General features: G+C 47.6%; 1 protein-coding gene across 5 annotated transcripts in view; it reads left to right on the top strand.

Annotated features, from left to right (window-relative positions):
- Window positions 1–19,396, top strand: part of LOC137308221 (ankyrin-1-like) — a 41,683-nt gene that overhangs the window by 8,254 nt on the left and 14,033 nt on the right. For all 5 annotated transcript variants that reach the window (XM_067977066.1, XM_067977065.1, XM_067977064.1 and 2 more), the window contains 11 exons: window positions 737–961; window positions 2,180–2,334; window positions 4,862–5,073; window positions 7,181–7,385; window positions 9,112–9,208; window positions 9,619–9,847; window positions 12,518–12,643; window positions 14,449–14,568; window positions 15,278–15,362; window positions 16,494–16,568; window positions 18,832–18,963. In XM_067977066.1, coding sequence (XP_067833167.1) covers window positions 737–961; window positions 2,180–2,334; window positions 4,862–5,073; window positions 7,181–7,385; window positions 9,112–9,208; window positions 9,619–9,847; window positions 12,518–12,643; window positions 14,449–14,568; window positions 15,278–15,362; window positions 16,494–16,568; window positions 18,832–18,963 — 1,661 coding nt within the window. The remainder of the gene's footprint in view (window positions 1–736; window positions 962–2,179; window positions 2,335–4,861; window positions 5,074–7,180; window positions 7,386–9,111; window positions 9,209–9,618; window positions 9,848–12,517; window positions 12,644–14,448; window positions 14,569–15,277; window positions 15,363–16,493; window positions 16,569–18,831; window positions 18,964–19,396) is intronic.

Genomic DNA, 19,396 nt, shown 5'->3' with positions numbered 1-19,396 from the left:
GGTGCAGATCAGCCGTGATCTCATCGCATGGCGGAGCAGGCCTGAGGGGCTGAAGGACCAAGTCCTGTTCCGAATGTTCCGACCACCATCGATCCATGGCGGATCTTCTGGGCTCAACTTTTTGGTGGGCTCCCAGCTGTATTTGTGCCACTGCTGTGTCACCTGCCTTGGTTGGAGGGGGCGACAAAAGGAGCTGTGCCACTTGCTACAGCAACCCCCGGGGGCTGGAAAAACTCCGCGCAAAAGAATAACAGCTCGCCTGAAATAAAAACGGGAAAGGAGCAAAGCAAAAAATCCACCCCTTAAAGTCACAACAGTGAAGATCGGAAGAAGTGAAGAGCTCAGGAATGGTCCTGGCTCCAGATTGGAATAAAAATTACAAATGGCCTTCTTGAAAACAGAAGCGCCCATGAGATTGAAGTGGTCAGTACAGAAATATGCTCAATCCTCAATGAGTTTGGTGTGGACTGGTTAATACTTGAAACATTGATTCAACTCATACCTGGAGCATTGGTCCACCTGTTACCAACAAAGGGCATTAATTGTTTGGGAAGATACCATAATGGCCAATGTAGATCACTCAGAAGAACACAAAAAATCATGGGATGGCTAGTCCATTTGTCCCATCAAGATAGCTCCGAAGACAGGCCAGTTACAGCCTGCTGTATCATGGACTCCACCCAAACTATGGAAGTTGCTCCATACTGACCCATGTCACATCCTCTCTCTTTGGCAGATTTCTGGTGAGTTTCATGGTGGATGCGCGCGGAGGCTCGATGAGAGGAAGCCGACACAATGGGCTGCGAGTCATCATCCCACCACGGACGTGCAACGCTCCGACACGCATCACCTGCCGGCTGGTGAAGTCTCAGAAGTTGGTCAGCCCCCCACCGCTGGTGGAAGGAGAAGGGCTGGGAAGCAGGGTGATAGCGCTGGGACCGGCTGGTACCCAGTTCCTGGGGTACGTACCTGTGTGCAACATTTAATGAATGGTGAATGGAAGTGGGGGCTGCTTTGTCAAGTCGAGAATGGGCAGGATAGCTGGGCAGGGTGGGGTCGAGTCTTTCAATCTTCCAGCCAACTTTCAAGCGCATGCACAAAACGAAATTACATTGCAATAGCAATTTGGTTGTCTGTCCAATTCAGCATAGAAATGATCCAGAACAAGAATCTACAGACTGTGTTAAAAGTCTTGCTTATAGACTGTGTCCAGCGACTGAGGGATCTGGAATAAGGAGACTTCTTCATTCTAAATAAGGAGAAGAACTGGCCTGAAGTCCCAGGCTACCGGTCAAAGCAACACAAGTTGCACTTCAGATAGAAATCTTGACACATCCTTTATCAAAATAGAATTAAAACATAAGTTCAGGTGTATTCTGGGTTGAGAATCTCGTAACACAAAGTTCTGATTCGAACTCCATTAACTTTCACAATTGGAAAAGTGTTCTGTGATTGCATTCGCCTTCCAAATGTTTGGTGTTTGTGTGTCTTAAAAAGTCAACAACAATTCCTCCATGTTCAGCCTCCATGACATCATATAACAATACCCAAACTGGGGCTGATAACGGGTAGTGTCCAAGATCGCAGCCAATGTTCTAGATCATGGCCAGTGTTCTGGATCACGGGCAGTGTTCTAGATCACGGGCCGTGTCCTGGATTGCGGACTTTGTTCTGGATCATGGCCAGTGTTCTAGATCATGGCCAGTGTTCTGGATCATGGCCAGTGTTCGAGATCATGGGCCGTGTCCTAGATTGCGGACTTTGTTCTGGATCATAGGCAGTGTTCTAGATCACGGGCAGTGTCCTAGATTGCGGACTTTGTTCTGGATCATGGCCGGTGTTCTAGATCAATGGCAGTGGTGGAGTTCAGATGCTTTACCCTCCACACATTGCCCTTGAACTCTGCTGGGAATCCATCTGTTCATTATGGAACTTTCTCTTCAAAGACTTGTGAGAATCTTCTATGTGAAAGTCCCAATTAAAGAATTTTGGCCCTTCAATTCAGAAATAAATCTGAAAATTGAATGCTTCTCTTTGTCTCTGCCTTTCTTTCTGTCTGCCTTGTTTCTTTCCTCACTCTCTCTCTCTCTTGGTCTTTGTCTCTCCTGCCCATTGAATCCTTTTCTCTTTCTCCCAATCTCTCTCTTTCTCCCTTTTCTCTTTTTCTCTCTTTATTTAGGCCTGTCATTGTGGAAATTCCGCATTTTGCCTCAGTGGAACATACTGACCGGGAGCTCATAGTCCTGCGGAGTGAGAATGGATCAGCATGGAAGGACCATCGCAACCGACCTGAAATGGAACAGTTGGATCAGCTCCTGAATGGAATGGATGAAGGTGTGTGTGTGTGTTTGGGGGTGGCACCGGGGGGGTTAGAAGGGGGTGTGACATGCTGTTCAAATACATCTCAACACGAGTTGGCTTTGACCAATTCACAGTCAAACTGCAATAGCCTTACATTAGTTTGTTTTTCACTTTATGGTACCGGCAGCTTCGAGATTCATTTGAGTAAGAGCAGGTTACAAGGGTCCAATTTCGAGGGTTATTTGTGGTGCCAGGATTCAAATTCACCTCAGACTGGATAAACACCCCCCTTTCTCTACTGGATAAACGCCCCCCTTTCTCTACTGGATAAACGCCCCCTTTCTCTACTGGATAAACGCCCCCCTTTCTCTACTGGATAAACGCCCCCTTTCTCTACTGGATAAACGCCCCCTTTCTCTACTGGATAAACGCCCCCTTTCTCTACTGGATAAACGCCCCCCTTTCTCTACTGGATAAACGCCTCCCTTTCTCTACTGGATAAACACCCCCTTTCTCTACTGGATAAACGCCCCCCTTTCTCTACTGGATAAACGCCCCCCTTTCTCTACTGGATAAACGCCCCCCTTTCTCTACTGGATAAACGCCTCCCTTTCTCTACTGGATAAACACCCCCTTTCTCTACTGGATAAACGCCCCCTTTCTCTACTGGATAAACGCCCCCCTTTCTCTACTGGATAAACGCCCCCTTTCTCTACTGGATAAACGCCCCCCTTTCTCTACTGGATAAACGCCCCCCTTTCTCTACTGGATAAACGCCCCCCTTTCTCTACTGGATAAACGCCTCCCTTTCTCTACTGGATAAACGCCCCCTTTCTCTACTGGATAAACGCCCCCCTTTCTCTACTGGATAAACGCCCCCCTTTCTCTACTGGATAAACGCCCCCCTTTCTCTACTGGATAAACGTCCCCTTTCTCTACTGGATAAACGCCCCCTTTCTCTACTGGATAAACGTCCCCTTTCTCTACTGGATAAACGCCCCCTTTCTCTACTGGATAAACGCCCCCTTTCTCTACTGGATAAATGCCCCCTTTCTCTACTGGATAAACGCCCCCCTTTCTCGACTGGATAAACACCCCCTTTCTCTACTGGATAAACGCCCCCCTTTCTCTACTGGATAAACGTCCCCTTTCTCTACTGGATAAACGCCCCCCTTTCTCCGCCGGACAGACGCCCCCCCTTTCTTCGCCGGACAAACGCCCCCCCTTTCTCCGCCGGACAGACGTCCCCCCACTTTCTCCGCCAGACAGACGCCACCCCTTTCTCCGCCGGATAAATGCCCCCCGCTTTCTCCGCCAGACAAAGGCCCCCCCCCTTTCTCCGCCGGACAGACGCCCCCCTTTCCCCGCCGGACAGACGCCCCCCTTTCTCCGCCGGACAAACGCCCCCCACCCTTTCTCCGCCGGACAGACGCCCCCCTTTCTCCACCGGACAGACGCCCCCCTTTCTCCGCCGGACAGACGCTCCCCCCTTTCTCCGCCGGACATACGCCCCCCCTTTCTCCGCCGGACAGACGCACCCCTTTCTCCGCCGGACAAACGCCCCCCCTTTCTCCGCTGGGTAACATGTTTACCAGCACTGATTATCCCTCACCTTGGTGGGCACGGTAGTCTACCAAAGGATTGTGGGTAAATAACATGACCAAGGAGAGCAACCAACATAACTTCAAAACCAGATTGGTTTACAGGGCTATGGGGAAAGAGCAAGGGAGTGGGACTAATTGGATACATTTTTCAAAGAGCCGGCACAGGAACGATGGGCCGAATGGCCTCCTTCTGTGCTGTATCAATCCATGATTCTATGATGATTGGATCCAGGTTTGATTTAACTGTAAATTAATGGTGCTGGTGAGCATGTTGGTTCGATTCTGATACCAGCTGACTCTGTTTCATCCATCGCCCCTCCCTTTGCTCTGTGGGAGCTGCTGCCGCTGCTGAGAATGTTTTATGAATCCATTCTCGGCGTGTGGACGTTGCTGGCAAGGCCAGCATTTATTGCCGGTCCCTGGCTACCCTGGGGTAGCGGTGAGTTACAACTGAGTGGCTCGCTAGGCCACTTCAGAGGGTAGTTAAGAGTCAACCACGTTGGTGTGGGACTGGAGTCACATATAGGCCCAGTCCGGGTAAGGACGGCAGGTTTCCCTCTCCAAACGACATCAGTGAACCAGTTGGGTTTTTTATGACAATCCAACAGGTTCAGGGTCACTTTAGCCAATTACTAGTCTTTTAATTCCTGATTTTTATTGAACTGAATTCAAATTCTGAGATAGATAGCTTTTTGGCAACCAAAGGTATTAAGGGATATGTGCCAAGGGCGGGTATATGGAGTTAGATCACAGATCAGCCATGATCTTATCAAATGGCGGAGCGGGCTCGAGGGGCTGAATGGCCTCCTCCTGTTCCTATGTTCCGAAATTCTCAACCTGCCACGGTGGGATTTGAACTCACGCTCTTTGGATTATTAGTCCCGGTAACGGGAGCCGTTACTAAATGCCGTGTCGGACACGGCTTTGTGCTGACCGTGGTGTTGATGTTCACACAGACCTTGACTGCCCGGAGGAGCTGGAGCGGAAGCGAATCTGCCGCATCGTCTCCATGGACTTCCCGCTTTACTTTGCCGTCGTCTCTCGTATCAGGCAAGACAGCGAGTGGATTGGGCCAGAGGGGGGCGTCCTGAGCAGCACGCACGTCCCAAAGGTGCAGACCTCCTTCCCTGCGTCCGCAGTGATCAAGAGAGTCCGGCTGGGCCTTCAGGTAACGTCAGCAACTGGCCCATTCCATTCGCAATCACAGAACCTTCCCACGCTCTATAATTAATAACACAAGCCCGCCCCTGCTCTCAACTTGGAAACCAGCGGGAATAAAAGGCCTGCAGAAGGTGTTTTTCTCTTGAAGCTGAAGTTTTGAAAATAGATTGAGGATGTTTCCGAGCAACACTGTCCTGTCGCACACCATCCCTGGTTCCTTTTATTGACGAAATATTATTGTCCCCCACTCCAGCTGTCTCAACCCTCAGTGACTTCCGTTGAGGGAGAGTTCCGCTTGCCCAATTGGCCATTTGGTTCTGGTGAAAGTTCACCTCAATAACCTGTCTTTCCTCTTTCCAGATGCTTGTTAAAATTAGACAGTCATGTGGTGAAGGAGGGAATACTGGAGCCTGGTCTTCAGTTGCTTCCAAGCCTTTATTCACAGATAGTCCCCTTACACACACACACCACACCCGAGATAAGCTCTCCTATAAAAAGGATACAAGAGAGTCCCCAATTGATACCCACCACTTGAATACAATGAACACTAATTGATATAAATTATACAATTTACATTGCTGACTGACCTGCTGTGTATTTTCAGCTGTATTTGGCTCTTGCTGCACATCAGCTTAGATCGTGAATGTCAGCCGATGTTTGTGCACAGGGAGAATCACAGCGGAGCTGTTTGATCATGGGGAGAATCACAGCGGAGCTGTTTGATCTTGGGGAGAATCGTAGCCGAGCTGTAGCTGTTCTCACCTGACATCCACACGCCTGCACATTCCAGCAGGGCATTACTGGAGAGGAATCAGGAGCCGGAACTCAGGCTGAGTCTCTCTTCCCCCTCCCAAGCATGGGGTCGCTGGGGTCAGCAATGGAGCTCCAAACCTGCTAACCCAGCACAGACGGTGGACTGAGATTCTGATCTTCCTGATCTTTGTGTCTCAGTGCCACACCACTTGGTGCTTTTACCCACTCAGCCAGCAGGAACAGTGTGTTCAGAAATAACTGGAGGTATCGGTACATTGAAACTGTGCAAAAACTGATGGTTGGATAATCCTTATACTTTTTAATAACAGATTTGTGAAAGCCAGAGACAGTAATATGTCCAATAATTTACCACATTTATGATTGTTTCAAAACATTCACCTGAAGACCACATTCCAGAGTAGTACACATCAGTCCTACTCACGTGTAAAGAACTCCCCGGGAATCGTGAACTATTGCCTATCCACGGTACCTCTCCTCAAAGGCAGCTAAAGTTCACAATGAGTTTTGCTTTGTATCTCTCTTTTATACTGTTTTAGCAAACAAGCATCCCATATCGCTGGTTCCTCAGCAACCTCCACGGCAGCCGATTCCAAAAGTTGCCTCAGGTTGCATTCTCACCATCAACTCGCACATTGTCTAATTCTCGCTGAGTTTTCATGTTATCTTCCGATTCCAATGTTATCTCCCCATTTTCAGGGAGAGGGAGCGGTGGGAAAAGAGAAATCTTCCTGTGCCAGAGTCCGTACCTCCCAGATTGCCTCTCAGAAAAGGCTCAGTCAGGGGACGTGGACAATGATTGTCCAGCCCTGTGTGGGACCCAGTCTGAGTGAAGGGCCAGGAATCTAAAAAGAGAGTTTTAAAAAAATTACCGATAACAGTTGAAGGAGGGAGGGGCGGTGGGGAGAGAGAGAGAAATTCCAAGACACCACCTTCACAAAGTGTTTGTCATCAGGATGATACATTTGGCTCCAATCCTGCCCAAAACAAAAAAAAAACAATCTCATAAGGACAGCGAGATGAGCAGAGGCTGGAATCTTGGCTCAATTCCTTCAGTTGACATTGATCTGTCCCCCGTTTTAACAGAGGCACAAACCTGTTCATTATAAATGGGGCAGCAGAATAATGTTGAGCTTCAAGTGCCTATTGGCGAATGTTTCCTGTCCTTGAACATCTAATGGAGATTGTTAAACCCTAATAATACGTTTCTTCTTCTGCCAACATTGTCTGAAGTGAACAGGTGCCCGAGTGTTTCGAATTTTGGGACGGGGACCGTTGAACTGTTGAATCATTTCTTTATGTTTTGGCTTGGACGCTCTCTTACCATTCGTTCCTTCCCGCAGGCTCAGCCCGTTCCCGACGAACTGGTGACAAAGTTAGTGGGTAACCAGGCAACGTTCAGTCCCATTGTTACCGTGGAGCCCAGAAGGAGGAAATTCCACATCCCGATAGGTCTTCGCATCCCACTGCCGCCGTCCTGGAGGAATAATGCGCGGGACACCAGCGAAGGGGAGTCGACCAGCCTCCGACTGCTGTGCAGTGTTATAGGTCTGAGAATTAAATGACCCTCTCCTACCCATTGTCTGCACTGACCTACACTTAGCCCAGCAAGTGCGGGCGTCAGAGTGCGGGTTCCCGCTTGCAATCCTTCCTCATGAGTTCCCGATCTCACTCAGGAGGAGCTGCAAGTGCAGGGAAGAAGATAATGTGCGAAACCGTAAGAAATCACGGCTTAGGTCCCGGCTGGAGTAGAACCTTAGAAAGGTTACAGCGCGGAAGGAGGCAATTCGGCACATCGAGTCCGCGCCGAGTATTGTGTCCAATTCTGGGCACCACACTTTAGAAAGGATGTCAAGGCCATGGAGAGGGCGCAGAGGAGATTCACTAGAATGGTACCAGGGATGAGGGACTTCAGTTATGTGGAGAGACGAGGGAAGCTGGGATTGTTCTCCTTAAAGCCGAGAAGGTTAAGAGAAGATTTGAAAAAGGTGTTCCAAATCATGAAGGGTTTTGATCGAGTAGATAGGGAGAAACTGCTTCCAGTGGCAGGAGGGTCAGTAACCAATGGACACTGATATAAGATAATTGGCAAAAGAAACAGGGGTGAGATGAGAATTTTGTTTACACGGTGAGTTGTTACAATCTGGAATGCACTGCCTGAAAGGGCGGTGGAAGCAGATTCAATAATAACTTTCAAAAGGGAATTGGATAAATACTTGAAAGGGAAAAATTTGCAGGGCTATGGGGAAGGAGCAGGTGAATCGGACTAATTGGATAGCTCTTTCAAAGAGCCGGCATAGACACAATGGGCCAAATGGCCTTCTGTGGTGTCTCATTCCATGATTTTATAAGATAAAAGATTATACAGCAAACAGCCCGAGACCATTCTCAGACGGTTCTGTTTGTAAATTCTTTTCCTTCCATTTTCTCCTGGTACATGCACCATTCTCCACCCAGTGAGGTCTGGGCTTGCTCCCAACTACATGCTGATACTCCTCTGTAACCAGTCACTAGGATGTGGGGCTGCTCATCCACCAATTTTGTTTCTTGCCCCTTGGGGGAAGTGTTTTGTAACCACTCAGGATTTCCCCTTCAGAGGAGAGATTGGAAACTTATCACAACAATGCAAGGCAAAAGTGCAAGACAAAAAAAGGCTGATTACCTCAGCCAACCTTTTCATTCCAATATCTTACATACCATTTGCATATTTTCAACTGTCCTGTCAGAGTTTTATACAGTTACATTTTGAGCAGTGGTTTAATTTCTGTTGTGATTTCAGTCCCGAGTTATGCAGGATACGAGTAAAGCCTTTCAGGGTCTGCTCAGATTTCCTGGACATCCATCCAGTTCTTCAGTCGCCTTGTTATTGACGGATGAGCTTGATATTTTTTGCCGACCAGCAATCCAACCCAAGCCTTTTTCCTTTTCCACCTGTGCCATTTCGTCCCACTCCCTGCGAGTGCTGCCAATCTGCCCTGACACCAGTCACCTGGCCAGAGCGCTTAGTGTCATCAACAAGTTGAACAAGAATGCTTGGTGTACACCCCTCCATATTGTTAAACTGTCGAAGGCCCACAACAAACCCTCAGAACTCTGCTAGTCGCTGGTCGCAAAAGCAGAGCCTGAGGTGGTGGCATGTTGCTAAGGCAAAGGAGCTCATTTTAAAATAATTCAACGGCTCGCCCAGTGGTGACAATTTGTATGAACCAATTGTTGTGTGAATCTCATTGGCCTTTGTCTGATTTAACCTTGGATTGCTGTGGTTATCTGACAGGAGGAACTGGCACTGCCCAGTGGGAGGATATCACAGGGACCACCAAACTAATCCACGCAAATGACTGTGCCAACTTCACGACCAATGTATCAGCAAGGTAAGCAGATAAACTCCCTCGGCATAGGATTGCAACAGACCAGGCCCTTCCCATTCACCCCCATTGTGTAGACAGGACCCCTGTCTGTGTAACTCCTGATTCAAACACAAACGTCTTCAACTGCACAGCGTTTCTTGCTCAACCTTGCATTGACCAGCTCATTTGAACTGTTGATCAGTAAGTCCACTCCCACGTTGCCTGCTCAGTGACGCTTGCTTAGCTTTTGCCTGAGTTTCTGAATGAACGAGTCGGAAGGTTTACTAATTGAGTGTTCTTCACCTCCGCTTTATCAGCACTTGTAACGGAAATCGTGATTGAGCGTTAATCCTGGTCCAGTGTCCCATCTCTCCACATTCGGTCAGGATTGCATCGTCCGGCTTGGTGATAACTCGGCCTCCTTTCTCCTGCAGGTTTTGGTTGGCTGACTGCCCACGGACAGCAGAAGCAGTAAACTTTGCCACCCAGCTCTACAATGAGTTGATGGCCGTACCGTACATGGCCAAGTTCGTTGTGTTTGCCAAGATGCATGATGGGAGGGATGGCCGACTGCGTTGCTACTGCATGAGCGATGACAAGGTGGACAAGACCTTGGAGCAACACGAGAACTTCACTGAAGTGGCAAGAAGCAGGGATATCGAGGTGTGACTGCTCTGCCACTTTTACTTTCAAGGGTTGATTGAAATTCGAAATCAATTATTGAGCGATCGGCCAGCTGGCTTGCCTCATTTTGGATTGGTATATAAAAAAAAGAGGGCAGCAAGCGTAAAGTTCTCATCTCATTCACCCCTTGCAGTAAGAAGGCATTTTATTCCCACTTAAAGAAGTGTTAGCAGAGGGCTCCTTTTAAAGAGTGAGACTCAACATCCAAGCCCAGTTTAAAGAGGGTGGTTCAGTTACAGTACATTTTAAAAATGGCGTCAAAAACCCCTTTTAGAAACCCATTACGAGTAATTCTGATTGATTTTAATGTCCCTTTCGATATTATATTTTGACACACAGAGTGTTGTTGGGTTTGGAATTACTGAGTCCCACGGTGCGAGTGAGTCAACTGTCACTTCAGGAATGGGGCAGATACTGAATCGGTGGGTTGGACATTGAACAGGTGCAATCTCGGCAATATCCCTACAACACCCGCCCAACACGGCAGTCTCAGGCTCGAGTATCATTGACGTTTTGTCAACCACCAAACAGAAAGATGGAAGAGAAAAAAAAAAACCAGAAGAGTAGTAAAGTAAAGATAATTCTTTGTAACTGACGATGACGTCTGGCTATCAAACGAGGGACAATCGTCCTTATTTCTTTCTGTGATGTAAAAGCGGGAATGTGTGTTCCTCGAGGACTTGTCTTCAAACACAGGCCTTACACTGCAGGTCACTTTGTTAGCACTGTGCTTTAAAGAGGCGAGATATTGTTTTATTAGTGTGGACAAGCACCCTGACTTCAGAGCGGTAAGTGACCTCGACATGAAAAGAAGGGAAGAGCTCACATTTACACAGCTCCTGATCAAATCCTCGGGACTTACAAAGCACCTCACAGTCAATGAATTGCAGTCGCGCTGCCTTCACTGTTGTTTTGTCGGTGAAGGTAGCAACCGATTACACACAGAAACATCTCACAAACAACAAATGAAATGAATGACCTGTTTTTGGGGAGCGTTGATTGAGGCAGGCATCTTGCCCAGGACGTTGGGAAACTCGCCCCTCTTTTTCGAATCGTCCCATGGGATGCTTTACATCCACCTCAACAGGCAAATGGGGCCTCCATTTAATGTCTCAGCCAAAGGACAGCGGCTCTTTACAGGGTAGTCTGGATTATGTGCTCAGGTCCTGGAGTGGGGCATTAACCTCCAACCTCGGACTCTGAGGCGAGAGTGCTACCAACTGAGCCTCATGTCCTTGTGATTGTGAGCATTCAGATGTAAAGAAATTCCGTACAACAAAGAGTGAAAATGTACTTTTGAGGGAATGTTTGCACATTTTTCCACACATTAACGGTCCTGTGTATGTCACGCAATGTGTCCATACTATTTAAATATTCTTTTGCGGGTATCGTGCTGTTTTTACCCACCAGGAAGCACCATTGTGCAATTTTGCACAGAGCAACATTGCCATCTGCTTTGGGGGAACGAACATACCCCACTATTAGCACCCACCTCAGTCAGCTCGGTGTCCAGTGTGCAGAAATCTGTCTGCATGTTTAAGTCTCCGCACCAAGCTACCGAGAAACCCACCTCGGTCGAGTCTCTATGCCCAATCCGCAGTGTACACTCTCTCCCCGTCGGGACATAACCACTTTCTCAAGCCCAGAGAGCTTGGTGCAGGTTGGCAGAGCCCAAGCTCAGAGACCCCCCCCAAGTATGCACGGGGGGACTGCCAGAGTTTAACCAGCTGAGCTGACTCCAGTGCAGCACTGAGGGAATGCTGCATTGTCGGAGGTGCCGACAATGCAGCATTCAGATAAAAGGTTGTAGTTTGGGCCTCTTCTGCCTGTTCAAGTAGATGTGAAAGATCCTATGGCACGATTCGAAGAAGAGCAGAATGTTCTTCCAGTGTCCTGGCCAACATTTCTCCTTCGACCAACACCACCAAAAACAGATTAACTGGTCATTCATCACATTGCTTCTTTGTGGGAGCTTGCTGTGCGCAAATTGGCTGCCGTGTTTGCCTCCATAACAACAGTGACTACACTTCAAAAGTAATTAATAGGCTGTGAAGCACTTTGGGACATCCTGAGGATGTGAAAGGAGTGATATAAACCCAAGTTTGTTTCTTCCTTGCACATCCAGGAAGCTGTTTAATGCTATTTTCCTGCACAGTTAAATACTAAACGCAGAGATCTCTTTGTGAAACTTTGTAAACCTTCTGAAATGCTGCTCCCTTTGCTTATGTGGATCCCTGGCTGAGACTGAGGACAGCAGATCGCCTGCTCCAAGGGCAGCAATTGTGCCACAGTTGGCCTCCAGTAACCCCGGGCGATGGAGGGAACCATTCCAGCCCGGGTTCTTGCTCCTGGTTGGTATCCAGCCACCCCTGCTGGAATGTTTAAGTATGTGCACAATGGGGGAGGGCAGCATTCAGCTCGGCTGTGACGCCCCAGGCAGTTAAATAGCCCGCTGACATTCACTATCTCGCCTCACACACCGAGGGGGGTTGGTGCTTGTGAAGCTTCACGACCCGTTTAAGGCACGTTGCGAGAGGAAGGCAGAAGGAACGAGAGTCTAGTTTTCTCACATTTCCTGATCCTACAATTCAAAACAAATCTTGTGTTTGCAGCATGTCAGCACCGCACTTGTGTTTTTCTCTTACTCAGGTCCTAGAGGGAATGCCGTTGTATGTGGAATGTTCCGGCAACATCGTGCCCGTGAGAAAAGCAGGACAGCAGCGCTGTTTCAATTTCCATTCATTTAAGGAAAACCGCCTTCCCATCACCATTAAGGTCAGTGGGAATGGACGTGCTCTGAGAACCTGTGCAGGAAGGCTGTCATTGTAACGTGTTCAGCTATGAACAGTATTGTACTAACAATAGTGTACTAATAGTGGTGTATAAACTAGTAATGTACTAGCAGTAGTGGATTAACAGTAGTGTATTAGCAGTCGTGGATTAACAGTAGTGGATTAACAGTAGTGTATTAACAGTAGTGGATTAACAGTAGTGTATTAGCAGTAGTGTATTAGCAGTCGTGGATTAACAGTAGTGTATTAGCAGTCGTGGATTAACAGTAGTGTATTAGCAGTCGTGGATTAACAGTAGTGTATTAGCAGTCGTGGATTAGCAGTCGTGGATTAACAGTAGTGTATTAGCAGTCGTGGATTAACAGTAGTGTATTAGCAGTCGTGGATTAACAGTAGTGTATTAGCAGTCGTGGATTAGCAGTCGTGGATTAGCAGTAGTGGATTAACAGTAGTGTATTAGCAGTCGTGGATTAACAGTAGTGTAGTAGCAGTCGTGGATTAACAGTAGTGTATTAGCAGTCGTGGATTAACAGTAGTGTATTAGCAGTCGTGGATTAACAGTAGTGTATTAGCAGTCGTGGATTAGCAGTCGTGGATTAGCAGTAGTGGATTAACAGTAGTGTATTAGCAGTCGTGGATTAACAGTAGTGTATTAGCAGTAGTGGATTAGCAGTCGTGGATTAGCAGTCGTGGATTAACAGTAGTGTATTAGCAGTCGTGGATTAACAGTAGTGTATTAGCAGTCGTGGATTAGCAGTCGTGGATTAGCAGTCGTGGATTAACAGTAGTGTATTAGCAGTCGTGGATTAACAGTAGTGTATTAGCAGTCGTGGATTAGCAGTCGTGGATTAGCAGTAGTGGATTAACAGTAGTGTATTAGCAGTCGTGGATTAACAGTAGTGTATTAGCAGTCGTGGATTAACAGTAGTGTATTAGCAGTCGTGGATTAACAGTAGTGTATTAGCAGTCGTGGATTAGCAGTAGTGGATTAACAGTAGTGTATTAGCAGTCGTGGATTAACAGTAGTGTATTAGCAGTAGTGGATTAGCAGTCGTGGATTAGCAGTCGTGGATTAGCAGTAGTGGATTAACAGTAGTGTATTAGCAGTCGTGGATTAACAGTAGTGTATTAGCAGTAGTGGATTAGCAGTCGTGGATTAGCAGTCGTGGATTAACAGTAGTGTACTAACTCGTCAACTAACAATGGTGTACTAGCAGTGGTGTGCTAACAGTGGTGTACCAGCAGATGGACGTGCTGGGTGAAACATTAACATTGTGATGTTTTGGTGGAAGACCATTGCCCCATCTCGCCTAATCTTGCAAACCTCCCATCAGTTTCCTTCCCGTGATTCTGGAACTCATAGCCCGTATCCCCTTCCTAATCGGAATTCATCCTGTCCTTTTTTTCTAACCTGCCCTTGGATTTCTGCTCGACTGCCCTTGCAAGTAATTTGTTCCACAGTTCTTCACACCCTGTTACTAAAAAAAAATACACTGCCTAAATTTCCGATTTTCCTTTGACACTCTGAACTTTAAACTGTCACCACGAGTCCTCGACTCATGTATCCACTCGAAAACCATTCCTGGATCCAAATTCTCCACAGCTGTAAAAACCTTAAGGATCCCAATCAAATCCCTTCATCTTCCTTTTCTCCGCAAATGAAGTTTTCTGATTTTCGGTGGATTGGAGATTGGAGCAAAACTTGTGAGACCAGATCCAGAGCTTTGGGGAAATGATATTTACCTGTTTGAACTAACCTTTATTCACATTCTTCTCTTGTCTATGAAGGTGAGAGATCTCAATAAAGACCAGACCGGCTACATTTCCTTCCTCCGGAAGCCAACAAAATATGAAGATCTGCAGCACATTATCTGTAACCTGAATATCACCATGCCTCCCTGCATAAAGGTAATGTACAATGTCGACACACAAGAGATGTACAATGTAACACGCAGAGTGTCACAGCTTGAACACACAATTCCGAAACGTGGCCAGTGCAGCACCTGCAGTTGGCTCAGTGCACCTGGGCCAGGAAATGGAATAATCAGCCTGATTACTATCCCTGCCCCCTGGGGGAATGTGGACGTGATGCCTCCACGGATGAATAGCCACACATGAAGGAGGGTCACTGGGGCTGTTGGTATCTACGGCATTGTACCTCAGCATGAATCAGGAGAGGGAGCTGCTCAGTGTTTGAAATTCCTTAACTTTGCACATTGACAACTGTAAATGAAAATGACAGCCATGCAAAATGAAACTGTACCTCCTTGAGTAGGAGGGTACCTGTAAAGGAGGAAGAAGAGGGAGGGGGATAGCACAAATGGATGAAGAGTTGAGGAAAGGAAAAGATGAGGGAGAAAGAAATCCATAGCTTGAGATCCTGGTGGTGGTTGGCATGGCCTCGCTATCACTCCGTGAAGCAGTCGTACCTTGAATTGCAGTCACACAAGAAAGAAACGAACACAGCCGTGAGCCTGTAAGAATTTGACCTTGCTGACTGCATGCACTTGGGGGCAGCCATCATGGGTGCTAGTTCCCCCAACAAATTACAATCGTCACACATGGCCAACATATTGGAAGTCTGCTGCTTTTCAAAACAAATTCTTTCTCCCGGCAGATCGACGGCAGTGAGGAAAGGCGACGGAACCTGACCCCCCTGGCGCTGCGTGAACGATACAGCACACTGAACGAGCCAGCAATGGGTACGGAGCCAGCTTATCTCACCCCCGCCCCCACCGCTAAAATAAGAGCAGCGCGCGGTTTGGAAAGTATTTGGAAATGAGCATCCCGTGGGTTTGTACGTAGCCTCGCCATGTTTCGGGAACCCACTCTTTAGGATACAACGGTCACTTCACGGTGCCATCACACTGTTGGCAGGGCACGGATGGCATGAAGGTTTGCCCTTTCCTCTTTCTATTGGTGTCATTTTGACGTTGGGCGATAGAGTAAAGGTAATTAAAGTCAATTGAACTGTAAATCGGGAGAGATGTATAACTGGAGGCCGAAACAATATCGCCGCAGTGTCCAAATTACCCCCAGGTCTCCAAACTGTTCCTCGTCAACGCTGGGAGGTTTGTGAGGAGCACAGATTATTATAAGACAGAAGTTTAACTTCGTTCAGTCTATTGTGAAACCTGACTCAGTTTCTCACTTTACCCTCCGTCTTTCTTCCTCTTTCTTTTCTCTCTCCTCCCTTCCCCTCCTTCCTCTTCCCAATCTCTCTCTCTCTCCCCCTTCCCAATCTTTTCCTTCTCCCCACCTTTTCCCCCTCTGCAGGCCTCTCACAAAAAGTGATGGGCAAACTGTTTTTTTCATTTGTTTATAAATGCACGAGTAAATTAATGAACCTCAGCATCGTGTCACAGCCACCATGGAGACAGTGCTGGACTCTCTTCCTTCTCAAAGAAAAGATTTGCCAAACACTATTTCAAGATAGCAGTACTTTTATCTATTTTAGAAATGGCCGAGACTCACCGGAATGAACACCCCAATATTACTTTGCAGCCCCTGCACTAGCCAGTTGAAGATCATAAGCACAAGTGTTGGACAGATAGGTACAGATCTCATGAAACGAACAGACGAAGCACCTTCGGGATAGCCACCTCCATGATCCTGGCTGAATTTTACAGCCAAGCTCCTGAGAGCTCTTGCTTTGTACACTGTGTGGTCTTGATGGAAGAACATCAAGGTGGGGGGCGAAAACCATCGGAGCCTCTGTGAGAGTCAACAAAAGTGACTAATTCCTCACTGAAGTGCATTGAAAAAGAGTTGAGATGTTCAATGAGGAATAAAGGTTTTAGCGGGCCTGTAACGCTGTGTTTGAAATGTTCCAGCTTCTCTGAGTGCTCGAGAACGCGCGGAGATGAAGATGTCCCTCATCGCTGAGCAGCTTGGCCTTAGCTGGGCCGGTGAGTACAAGTTCAAGATTATTAATATCTGAAGGACTGAACTAGTTACACTTTCCCTGATCCTTGACGCTCAATCCTTTCATTGACTTGTGCTTTTTGTGGTCTCAAACCTATTGATCATATTTCTGTCATTTTGTGAGGATGGCCTACTGAGATTTATTAAGGTGGGAGCACAGGTAGAAAAGGCAAATACAATTGTGGATTTTGGATATAAAAGCAAGGAAGTGATGTTGAATTTGTCCAAGACATTGGTTACGCCACAGTTGCAGGCAGTTCTGTGCACCCTATTGTAGGAAGGATGTCCGAGTCATATCAAGGGGTACAGTCAAGATTCATTGGAAAATTGCCAAGGATGAAAAGTTACAATCATCAAGAAAGGCTCAGAAAAAAAATCTGCTGTTTTTTTTTTCCCACTGGAACAGAGGAGGTTGGAGGGAAATCTATTGCAGGTTTCCAAAATAATGAGAGGGTTGGTGAACGGGTGAAGAGGAGCATAGTGTCAGGATTATCACTGCAAGAATGAAAGGGGAAGTAAGAAGATTCTTCTTCACACAGTGGGTGATGAGAAATGATTACTGAGGCAAAGGTTATAGCCCCGATTTTAGGAGAATGGCAATATTGGAGTTGAGCAAACTCATGGCACAGCCTCCCTGCACGAGCAGCTCGAGAGGGCAGGCTGCACTGAATTTTGTGATGAAAGAAAGAGGGACTTGCATTTATATAGTGCCTTTCATGACCTCAGGACCTCCCAAAGCGCTTTACAGCCAATGAAGTACTTTTTGAAGTGTAGTCACTGTTGCAATGTAGGAAACGCGGCAGCCCATTTGCACACAGCAAGATCCCACAAACAGCAATGTGATAATGACCAGATAATCTGTTTTTTAGTGATGGTGGTTGAGGGATAAATATTGGCCCCAGGGAGAACTCCCCCTGCTCTTCTTCAAAATAGTGCCGTGGCATCTTTTACGTCCACCTGAGAAGGCAGTCGGGGTCTCGGTTTAATGCCTCATCCGAAAGACGACACCTCCGACAGTGCAGCACACCCTCAGTACTGCACTGGGAGTGTGCTCAAGCCTCTGGAGCGGGACTTGAACTCACAGTGCTCTGACTCAAGAGGCTAACGTGCTGCCACTGAGCCACGGCTGACACTTGATGAGTTCACACCCGCCCCCCACCCCGCCCCCGTTCTGAATCGGCAACTGGCGCCTGAGAAAAGTTTCCCCTGAGAGCTTGGCCGACGGCATATCTGGCTGGGGAGTGTCAGAATCTGGCAAGATAGCAGCTTTTAAAGGGCTGCGGCTCACTTTTGAAGGATAAATGGTACCGATGGCCAGGAAGTGGATCACTTCTTCATCGCGGCACAGTGGGGACGTGTGCACGACACTGTTCCCGATGGTTGCTGAAGAGTTGGAGGTCCTGCCGCAGGAGGTGCTCCGAAGGAGAGTTGGCCCTATTTGGGAGTTGACGTAATAGCACAGGTGCAAGCCATATGGAGGGAGGTCACCGACCGAATCAGGGCAGAATTCCAGGTTAGTTTGTCCAGCTGCAAATGGGGAAAAAGTGTGCTGGTGTCAGGAGCAAGGCGAAGGTGAGTGTGCTCGTTTTTGCACACATTTCATGCGGGGGTCATCCATCCTGGCACAAACCGAAGTTGGGAACTCCTGTGCATCCTCTGGAAGATGTCATTTAAAGCAGTGTGAGCAACCATTGCCCCTCTTGCGCGCACTTTTCCAGTGCGCCACATCTGCACGGCCCACTTCTCCTGGAAAAGCAGCTGGGTGGTGAGGAGGTACATCCCCTGTTGGGTGGGAGGGGAGTCATCCATCTTAAAACACTTCTTCCAGCAGAGGAAATGAAAATAAAAACTATGAACGCTGTAAATCTAAAATAAAACAAGAAAATCCTGGGAATATATGGCGCGTCCATCATCAATCATCTGAAAAGAGAAAAAAAAGGTTTTTAACAGAGCCATCTGTCCTGAAGATGAATTTCCCTCTTCTCAGATGCTGGTGGACCCGCTAGCATTTCCTGTTTTTATCTGAGTTGAAGAGCCTCCAGCGAGAAGCAGAGAGCCTCTGCATTCGTTCCTTTGGCCTTGAGCCAACGTCCCATCGAAAATACCTCCCTCCAGCCTCTCTGTACCTCTTCTTGATAACACAATCTCAGCAAGTTTCTCCGAAAGGGCTCCCAGAGACGGTGGTCACTGCGGTTCCTCCGTATGCCGCTGTAACTAACTGTTGATCTCCTCCTTGTCGGTTTTCAGAGTTGGCAAGAGAGCTGCAATTCTCAGTGAACGACATCAACAAGATCCGGGTGGAGAACCCCAACTCGCTGCTTGAGCAGAGCGCTGCACTCCTCAACCTGTGGGCCAGCCACGAGGGAAAGAGAGCCAAAAGTAGGTGCAAAAATATAACCTGGGCCACCGCTATGTTCGCCGAAACCAAGTGGCATAAAAAGAAACAAACTTTTAAAAAAAGGTACAAGAGCATAATTTAAAAGAAATGTATTTTTCTGGACAAAAGTAAGAATGTGAAACAGACTCCCAGCTAAAGCAGCTGATGCTGTTTCAAGAGAGGAATTGGATAGATGTTTGGTTGGGAACTGTATTGATGTCCAAGTGCAGACTTACATACTCCACAGGATACATTGGTGCTTGTCCTGCTGGGCTCGGGATGGTAGGGGGTCTATGAGCCATGGCATTCGTCAGGTGCAGTCGTTCTGCTGTCCGGAACCAGAGACCAGGGCTGAATAGTAGAGATGTGGGGACTGATGAATATTCCGAAGTTTTGCTTGGGTCAGGAATCCTTGAAGGGGTTAAATGGGTTTGG

Source organism: Heptranchias perlo, unplaced genomic scaffold, assembly GCF_035084215.1.
Source record: "Heptranchias perlo isolate sHepPer1 unplaced genomic scaffold, sHepPer1.hap1 HAP1_SCAFFOLD_1234, whole genome shotgun sequence".
Classification (NCBI taxonomy): domain Eukaryota; kingdom Metazoa; phylum Chordata; class Chondrichthyes; order Hexanchiformes; family Hexanchidae; genus Heptranchias; species Heptranchias perlo.
The sequence above is the reverse complement of the archived record's forward strand: the minus strand, read 5'-3'. Positions and strand labels throughout refer to the sequence as shown.